This window comes from Andrographis paniculata, unplaced genomic scaffold (genome assembly GCF_009805555.1).
Source record: "Andrographis paniculata isolate CXL003 unplaced genomic scaffold, ASM980555v1 Contig46END, whole genome shotgun sequence".
NCBI lineage: Eukaryota > Viridiplantae > Streptophyta > Magnoliopsida > Lamiales > Acanthaceae > Andrographis > Andrographis paniculata.
Genome location: NW_026137580.1, coordinates 5,339,254 through 5,349,774, shown reverse-complemented (window position 1 = coordinate 5,349,774; position 10,521 = coordinate 5,339,254). Strand labels below are relative to the sequence as shown.

Sequence of the window (10,521 nt, the reverse complement as noted above, 5' to 3'; positions counted from 1 at the left end):
TCGGAGGTGCACATAGGGCTGGCCTGATTATGAGATGGACTATCCTCCGGTATGGATACTTCTGGCCCCAGATCTAGCAGGATTGTATTGATTATGTCCGGGGATGTCTTTCATGCTAATGCCACGGCCTTTTAGCACTCATTCAATTCTCAAACCGTGGCCTTTTAGAGGATGGGCAATGGACATCAACGGTAAAATCCACCGCCGTCATCAAAAGGACATGCATTCATCCTCGTGGCAACCAATTACTTTACGAAATAGGTAGAGGTTGTCCCGTTGATCCAGGTATGGTTGAATCATGTTATTCGTTTCATTAAGAATAATATTATTTACCGATTTGGCATACCGAGGACTATCACAACCGACCAAGGGACGATGCTCACTAGCGTAAAGCATAAGACCTTTGTGGCACAATACGGCATCGATTGGTACACTATTCTCCGTATTATCCGCAAGCCAACTGGCAAGCCGAGGCTACAAACGAGATGCTAATCGTCATCATGAAAAAGGCACTGGAACGCAAAGTCCACTGCGACCGAAAGTACACCCTATAGACTAACCTACGGACAAGATGCGGTCCTACCCCTTGAGATCACGGTACTTTCTCTTAGGATCTTGAAACAAAATAAAATACCAATGGACGAGTAGGACTGGATGCTTTTGCAAGAGCTAGATAGTATAACAGAGGAACGTGTTCAGGCCCTTAAACACCTCCGGCTTCAAAAGAAGAAGGTTGAACGAACCTTTCAAAGACAGGTTCAGCCACGGTCTTTCCAGAAGGAGATTTGGTTTGGAAAGTTATCCTTCTGAAAGGCCCCAAAGATCCAAAGCTATGAAAATGGTCACCCAACTGGGAAGGTCCCTTTATCGTTTCGGCAAAGTCATCAAACGGCTTGTATAAGTTAATGGAACCCAAAGGTGGAAAGTTAAGACGTTCATTAACAGGAAACATCTAAAACCTTTTAATCCATCACTTTGGGATCTCGAAGAATGTCCGACTCAACAGCAGCCCGGAACAACTCCCGGCAATGCTCAAAACATATGATTCCGACAGCGAACTAGGACAGTTAGAGGATCAAACCTCTGGGATCCAACAAGTTCAGGCAGGTCAATCCAGACACTACGGATGAGATCATTTGGGAAGATGTGGGGATTTTATCTCTCTAGGAATGAAAGTAATGGTCTTTTCTTCCACCATATAAGGAAAGAAGGATGGCGGTGGCGTGTGAAGCTAGTGAAAAAACTTCTCCAGGGCATGTATATTGCAGTCTTTATTTGGAAAATATCATGGATTCAACATAAATAATTTTAGACTGCAAAATACATTTTTGTCCAAAATATTTTTGTGAGGGGAGCATTTGTTATCCCAAAACAATTTTAAGCCTAGCTCGGAGGTCCACCAAGAAGATCCAGCTGTCTGAGATTGAGCCGGCCCAGAGAAAAAACAATTAATCTCGACCGGCAACCCAAATAGAACGGCCCAAGAAAGGAGCTACCCAGTTCAGCTGGAAGCCCAAGATTTGGCCCAACAATTTGAGCAGAACCAGTCAATGGAGGAACTCATGCAATTATGGATAAAGAGAAGTGGAAGATTGGGGGAGGAAGTTTGTTCCTAAAAATGAGAGAATGCAGAGGAAATCTTAGCCATTATTTTCCTTTAGTTTTCATTTTCTATCCAATTTATTGTTTCAAGATTCATGTCACTTTAAAATTTTAGAATTCATCTGTTCCGATGCAAACAAAAAATCATATTATTCTAGTTGGATTCCTGTAAAGTATTTGCTTATCTTTGAATTTCTTGTTTCTTTCTTTCTTCTTCTTCCTTTTTTTTTTTTTTTTTTTTTTTGTTGAAATACTTCATTCAAGAAATGTACAGTTCTTCTCCATAATTCACTACATTGTTTATGCATATTTAGATCGATTTGTTTTTTATTGCAAAACTAGTCCAGGTATTTTTTTAAGTAGGCTGGAGATTCAAATTCTTGTTGATTTCGACTTACCTAATTTTATTGGGCCATCATCGATGATTTTCAACGATAACAATTATATATATAAACTAGAAGTATTATTTATAAGAAAATATTAAATCAATATATAATTTAATATAAAAAATAATATGTGCATATCACGGATTACACACTAGTAATATTTAATACTCCTTCCGTCCCTTATTTATGTATCCGTTTATTTTTTGCACGAAGTTTTAAGAATATTAGTATTATCTTGGGTTGTGGTACAAATAAAGTAGAAAAGACTAAAATAATCTTATTAGTATTGTATGATATAAATGTAATGACATTTGTGTAATATATTGTAAGAGTATTTTTAATGTTAGTAGAAAGTACAATTGCTAAAAAAAGAAATGAATACATTTGTTATGAGACGGATATTCAAAATAAGATATAAAAAACAGTGTAAACTAAAAATCATTTTTATATTATCCACGCACATTCACATATTTAATATAAAAAAAAGTATAAACTAAAAATCATTTTTTTTCTATTTCTACATCAATTTTTATTATTTTAATTTTAATTTTTCTAAAAAAACTATGGTTGTGTTTGTTTTGTGTTTTGATTTGAAGTAAATTTTTTATGTTAGGTATATGAAATTACGTAGATAATATAAAATAGTAAGTGTGTAGTATATTAATATTTTTGGAGAAATATGTAGAATTTTTTTTACAAAACAAACAAATCCTACTTTTTCTGCTGATATAATATAATATAAAATCAAATGTTCATTCTCTTCAATTTGAAGGTATATATTTATTTTGTAATTGAACTAACTCAAAATAAAAGTACTTATACTTTGTGAGTGGGCGAAAAAAGTATTATATTGATAAAGAAATCAAATCTACGAAGTTAATTCAAATTGAAAAAAAAAAAAACAAACACATCATAAGGGTTTGTTTGCCCATATTTTTTTTTTTTGAAACGAATCATTAATCTATATATTTTATATTTTTACAAAAGTCAAAATTAAATATAAAATATTATCTTTTATATTACTAACTCAGTTATCTATCTCTCCTGTAAAAGATTCTTCAAATCAAAATACTAAATAAACAAATTCTAAATGTATTTGTATTTTTAATTTAAAATTTTGGTAAAAGATAAATTTTGAATACTATATTTTTAATAAAAATAATACTACGATTCGTTCCATAAAATCAATACTATTTGTCTTTTGCGTTATTGTACTTAGTATTAAAAATATTCTTATAGTTGTATAATTTACTTCACAAATGTCATTGTAATAATAAAAAATACATATTTTTTTCTTTTTCTCTTATTTGTATTACGTGTATATATATGATTTAGTATTATACTCCTTCCGTCCAGCTAGAAAGTATATATATTTCTATTTTGAGACATCAAATTACAAAGTAAATATTTTATTAAATACCCTACTTTTTTCTACAAATATCTTTACTTTATATCACATCATTAGTTTTACACCAAAAAGTAAGGACAAAAATGTCATTACACTACTTTTAACTATCCACTATAATTAAAATACTATTATTTCTTAAACACTGTGCCAAATTAAATGTATACATTATAAGTGGACGGAGGCGGTATTTAGAGAGTGTTTGGGAAACAGCTTTTTAAAGAGCTTTTAACTGTTTGACCAGTCAAAAAACTAATTTAGGTGTTTGGTAAATTAGGTTTTTGAAAGAGCTTTTTGGGTAAATTAGCTTTTTGAAGAGCTTTTTAACCCAAAAATCTAATTTCTGAAAAGCTCATCTACGTTTTGAAAGAGTTTTTTATTTTAATTTTGATTATTCCTTACTTATCTTTAAAATTTAATTATTTATTTTATACATATAAATATATTTTTAAAGCAGTATTTATTAATTATTATTAATATATTTAATTTATTAAATTATATTTTTATTTTTTAAATTTAAAATAATTACTATTATTAATTATTACATATAAATTATATTATTTGTAAAATATATAAATTTTTAAAATTAAATCAAATAGAAAAAACAAAGATTATTAATTTATTTATATATATTAAAATAATAATTAACATAATAAAAATATATATACGAAATATTTATTATTTTAATAAAAAATTATTATTTTTTATTAAAAATAATTTCTTAGATCTAAATAATAAAGATAAAAATAAATATTTTATAATATTTTTATAATTTTCAATAATTAATAATAAAAATTCTCATAAATTTCAAATCAAAATAAACAAAATTAAGTATTTTAAAAAATAATATATCAATGTCTTTAATAGTCATTTTATATATAAACACTTAATGTTAAACAATTGTTCATTTTATCAGAAATCAGCTAATCGAATCAGCTAATCAGAAATCAGCTAATCGAATCAGCTAGAAGGCAAAAGCTATCAACTAATAGAGAAACTCACACTTAATATTAGTTGCCGAAAAAATACAATCCATGAATGTCATACGTTTTCTTTTAGTTACTATGCTTAGAATTTGGAAGGTGACGTGCCTAATTAATTAAATATAATACTTAATAGGAAATCACACCGGAAATTAAACATTTTTTCCGTATTTCTATTTATTACCTGCTATTTTTTTTGGTAAATGAAATTTGACCCGTCTCTCGTGCCCTAAATCCAACGGCCAAAAGAAAGCGATCTAGTACTTGGGCTCCCTCGATAAACGCCAGCCGTTGCTTCGATTCCAATAAAAAAAAAGCATAATAATAAATAGTTAATTTGAAATAATAATAAAATATAAAGTCGGACCCCACACAGAAATTAACTATCAATTGATACGAAAAATGAAGTCCGTTGACGTGGCAGCCTGCTAGTCGATATAAAAAGGCACAAAGGCTGTCGAAAATTGGACAGTGAGTGTCTAACATTGTAGGCGGAAAATTAGGGTTTGGCATCGATGACGGATGGTGAGGTGAAGAGGGGGACGGTGAAGTGGTTTAACGATCAGAAAGGGTTTGGGTTTATCACTCCCGACGATGGAAGCGAGGATCTGTTTGTTCATCAATCGGTCATCAAATCTGATGGATACCGCAGCCTCGGGGAAGGAGAGCAGGTGGAGTATCTCGTTGAGTACGGCAGCGATGGCCGCGCAAAGGCGTCGAACGTGACTGGTCCCGATGGGGCCTCTGTGCAGGGAAGCTCCCGCGGATCTTACGGTGGGAGAAGTGGTGGAGGCGGGTACAACGGTGGGGGTGGGGGCAGGGGCGGGGGACGCTCTTACGGCGGGGGTGGTGGCGGTGGAGGTTACGGCGGTGGAGGATACGGAGGTGGAGGCGGTGGTGGCGGTTGTTTCAAGTGCGGGGAGTCTGGGCATATGGCAAGGGAGTGCCCACAGGGCGGTGGGTACGGAGGCGGCGGCGGTGGATACGGAGGGGGTGGCGGCGGTGGATACGGAGGGGGAGGCGGCGGAGGCGGAGGCGGCTGTTTCAAGTGTGGGGAGACGGGACATATGGCTAGGGAATGTCCCAACAGCGCCGGTGGAGGAAGTAGGTACGGAGGCGGCGGAGGAGGAGGAGGCAGTGGTGGCTGTTACAACTGCGGGGAAGAAGGACACTTTGCTCGGGATTGTCCCAGCTCCACTCGCTGAGCTAGCTGCAGTGAGATGGTACATACCCCTTTCAAGTCATGAATGTATCGTTGGTTTAGTTGCCTGTTTTTTGGATTTTCTGCAGTGGTGAACCTTATTTATGTTTTATGCCTTTCGATTGTTATGGATTGGTCATCTTCTACAAACATGTTTGATTAGGATTTTATTTAACAATGAAAATTTGGATCTGGTTTTTGTTATGTTCAGGGCTTGCGTTGATTGTTATTATTATTATATTTGTTGAAAAGTGTATACATGTATATTGATATACATGTGGATTGCTTTCCTCGGATGATTTGATGATGAATGATTGGCAATTGATTGGCCTTTGTGTCTATTTCTTGTTAATCTCTTGTCAGCATTGCATTGTATTTTATTTATTGGTGAATGTGTGGATGAAGTATTGTAGATAACGTACCCTGCTGGCCTGTCCTAAATCTTGTATGAAATAGGGAATGGTAACTGTTACAGTTGTTTCCCTGGAAAGTCATTCCAAGAGACTTTTCATGGGTGGATTTTTTGTATGGACTGTAGTGGTTTGGGGAGGCAATGGAATTTCGATTGATTTCACCTTTTAGAAGTGATTTTCAACGTTGATCAGAAAGGCTTGTAAATTGATTGCCCCTTTATTGTGGTGGTCTGAAATGGCATTATTGCTTTACATCTCAATTATTTGTGTGCTAGAGGGGAAAATGCCTGGGATTCTAGCCCTGCTATAATTCTTGGTATTCAGAAGCAAGCTTAAGTGAATTTGAATGCTATTCTGTGTTGAGGCCTGTGGGATCTGTGAATTGTGTAGTTGACTTAATTGCATAGGTAGAATATGCAAATGGAAGAAGAGAAAACATGAGGTGTACTGAATGAATTATTGTATAGATATATATATGTATATGCTTATTATTTGCTGACAGTTGAACTTAATCATAAATCCTGCTCTCTGGTGATTGCTAGTCCTTACTATGCAATGCATCATCTTTGGGGCAAGATTTTGGTTGATGTTATCCAACTTTCTTCAAGGCTATGCTGCCGCCAGGGTCTGTGGAATGTTTAAGATGGGGTTAAACTTAAAACCCATTGGTTAGAGTGTCACGCTGTACATGTGAATGAGAATCAAGGATGGTGTGCTGTGTGCAATTTGCATATCTATACATGTAGTATGTATGAAGGGGGTGGAAATAGGCATTTGACATTGATACTTACTCTCTTTAATGGGCCGGTGGTGGCACATATATATGTTAACAACTAGTAGAATTTGCTTCTGCTTTTTAGGTTATAGGATTTGAGTGGATGAACCAGAGAGGAATTTGGTATACATAAAAATAAACCAAGGAGTTACTGCTCAAATGTGTAGGGGTTGTGTTTTAGTCAGGGGGATTCAACAAACACAACCCCAAACACTGACAAACTCCAAAGGGGTTGCCACATCAACTAGATGTGTGTGGTATGCCCAATTTTGCTGTAGCACTAACCCCAAACCTCATTTGCTCTCTGTGTTTGTGTGTGCGCTTTTTCACCAAAATTAAACTAAAATGATAAGATCTAGCCTCATTTTAGATCTTAAGTAATCAAAGAAAACATTAGTAGGTTTGGATTGGAGAATGAGGTGGCTGCTTTGGCTGGAACCTTGTTGAGAGAGGTTCCCTTCCTGGCCAGTGGCAACAACTTAGGGCTATTAAGAGCACTTAATAGTGTCTCATTAATAGAAGCCCTTTCCCTCAGTTTCGAAGCTCTTCTCTTCCCTTGTCATCCCAGTGATATACTTTTTGACTCTGCCATTTCGATCAAAAATAGAATGAGCCCTTGGGCAGGTTTAGGAATGATCAACGGAGTGTCGTTTCTCTCCATTGCCCTCTTTCTCTGCTCTCTGGTCTTCCCCTCTTTCCCAAATCCATTCTCGTTGCCGACGACCGCTCTCCTTTTTGTCATTTCACTGTGATGTCCTTCTGCCTGGCCGCCCTTAGCTCTTTGTTTTTCCGGCAACCTACATTCCTAATGAGTGAGGTATGGTAGCTTTGCACTAGCTTTTTGTTTTCAGGGTTCTAATTTTTTTTTTTTTTTTTTTTTTTTTTTTTCTCCCTAATGGCTATGCAAACATAGGCATGTTCAATATACAATGTGTCTAGAAATGACACGACTGTGAACCAAATAGAACAATGCCTTGTATTTAAACATAGCCGTATTAATTTCATACACGGCTGTGTTCAAGTAACAAAGTAATGAGCGGCTGTGTTCAAGTAACAAAGTAATGAGGGGAATGGGCATGATCATGTTTCAAGCTGTATATAGGAAGGAAACACAATCGTGTTAATGTAATACACGACTGTGTGTTTAGAAAACATGATGGTTCACCCTATATAGTAAACGAAACGGTGTTAATGTTGCGAGAAAAGTTTTTGAAGGACGAAGAGGAGAGAACTAGTGTGGCGGTTTCATAATTAAAATCGAGCCACATGTGAAATAGAAATTTATATTCTCACAAGCCATTGTACGTTGCTCCTTTAATGAGCCGGACTGAGTTGAATTTTTTATGTTTGAGATTGTTATGAATCTTTGTTAAAGTATGAGTTGAAAATTTTATAAATAGACTTATATGAAAAAAATTAGCATTATGTATAATATTATAAAGATATATTTATTAAATATAAAATTATTAATTTAATTATTTAAGTTGCGAACAATGTGTGACAGGTGGACCTAAAAACTTCGAATGTTTGAACTTATGATCTCACAGTCATAAATTTACCACCAAGCCATCGTTTACATGATGATTGAGTCTTAGTGCTAATTGCATGGTTGCGATACAAAACAATATTCCGCAATTGCTCTACCATGAGCTACTCGATTATCTTCAAATTCAAAAATTTTATATGGGGACTACTAAACAATTTTGTAGTTTTTACCCGATTTAGTTGTTGGATATTCTTTGATGACTCGTAGTTACTGAGAGACTTGGAAAATTATAGACAAGATGGTCGCCAGAAGGTCACAGGCCAATCGTGTGCCAAGTACGGTTGTAAATGAATCAAATAATTTTGTTTGATTCGATTTTCGATTCAAAATTTTATGATTTGAAATCGAATAAAAATATTTAATTCGATTTGAAAAAAATCAAATACAAATATGAAATTTTAATATTTGATTCGCTATTCGTAAATATTCGATTTCATGATAAAAAAAAATACACACATATATATAGTATAAAGTATAGAAATAACGTAAACTAAATTTATCTTAAATTTTATAAAACTACACTTAAGGGTATGTTTTACAAAGAGAGGGGAGACAATTATAAAATTTTTCATGTTTGGTTCAATTTTTTTAGAGGGAGAGAAGAAAGAGACGGGAGATGAGACAATCTCTTTTAATTTTTTTTTCTCCCTCTAATTTGGAGCCTCTAATTTGGAGGAAATTTGAGGGAAAAGATTTTAATATTTTATTATTATTTTTAATCTAATTACCTATTATATCCTTTAAATATTTTATTAAAAAATTTATAACATCTTCAAAATTTTAATATTTATTTATTTTATTTTTAATTATATCAAATAAATATTAGTATATATATTGTACGTATATTTAAATTATATTATATATTTTAAAATATTTTTAATTAAATATTTTAATCAAATTTAATTATAATATTCTAATAAATAACTTTAAAATAATTTATTTTTTTAAATGAATATATTTTTTTTAAACAAACAATTTATTATCTTTCAAAAATAATTTTAATATAAATACAATATCCACTCAACAGTTTCAACTTAAATTTCAATACAATTTTGCACTAAAGACATAAACAAAATGCTTAAAAATTTTATTTTATTATATTGGACAATATATTTTGTATAACATTGTATATGAATAAATTAATAGAATCTTATTAAAATATTTATATTTTTTATTTATTTATATAATATAGGGGCAAAATAGTAATTTTTTTTAATTTTCCTCCCCTCTCCTATTTAATCAAATAAAAAAAATATTATTTTCCTTAGCCTCGCCTCCTTTCCCTTTCATATAAACCGAAAACACTATTATAATTTTAATATTCTCTTCCACTCATTCGCTTCCCCTTTCTTCCATTAAAATCCATCCTCTACCCTCTCCTCATTTGGACCAAACAGACACTTATACACCGGTAGTTATTTATGTTAGAGTAAAAAGTCTTTTTTTTTGTCAATGTGAAAAAAATAATAAATACTAATAAATATGATTTTTTATCAAGTTTTTTTTAATAGTATTATTAAAATTTTAAATTAATAGAAGTTCTAATCGAATAATTTTGAATCGAATCGGATAAAATAAAAATGAATCACATTTTGAATCAAATATTTATATAATATTGAAATCAAATTGAATATTCGAATTGTATAATTTAAAAACTATTTCGAATCGAATACGAATATTATTTTAAGATTGAAAATGAATCAAATAGTCGAATATCTTTATTTTTTTTTCGGATCGAATCGAATGATGCAACATTTGGTTTGATTCAATTCGTTTTTACCAATGTCGAGAGATTTTCGATATTTAGTTTTAGATTTGTTAGATTTAGATTTAGATTTAGTCATATCCATTAGATTACGTTATTTAGATTTGAGTCTATCGAGTCTGTTTTAGGTTACCTATACATAGACCCTTTATTTTGACTATCAATAATGCAAGCTTTAGAGTTTCCGCAAAATATTTTAGCATGGTATCAGAGCCAAGTTTTCGCATGCCGTAGATATAGCTTACCAACCTACATTTCTCCGGATACATTCAACTTGGGATGTACCTGGAGATCTCTCAATTTTGAGATTTTTTCTATAGTTTCCTAGCCATTTCTTTTTATAATTTTGATTTTGTCTTTAGTCCTTATTTTGTCTACTTTTGAAGTCATAACTGCGCATCGGTCTATGATCCGTCTGTTGCGTTTCTCCAGTGCCATTATTTTC

The 10,521-nt window shown here is 32.8% G+C and overlaps 1 protein-coding gene across 1 annotated transcript; it reads left to right on the top strand.

The window, feature by feature from the left end:
• The first annotated feature begins 4,834 nt into the window (after nt 1-4,834).
• LOC127252706 (glycine-rich protein 2-like) lies at nt 4,835-5,918 on the top strand. The gene has a single exon (XM_051276999.1). The coding sequence runs from the start codon at nt 4,892-4,894 to the stop codon at nt 5,579-5,581; it is 690 nt and encodes a 229-aa protein (XP_051132956.1). The 5' UTR covers nt 4,835-4,891; the 3' UTR covers nt 5,582-5,918.
• The last annotated feature ends 4,603 nt before the right edge of the window (nt 5,919-10,521 follow it).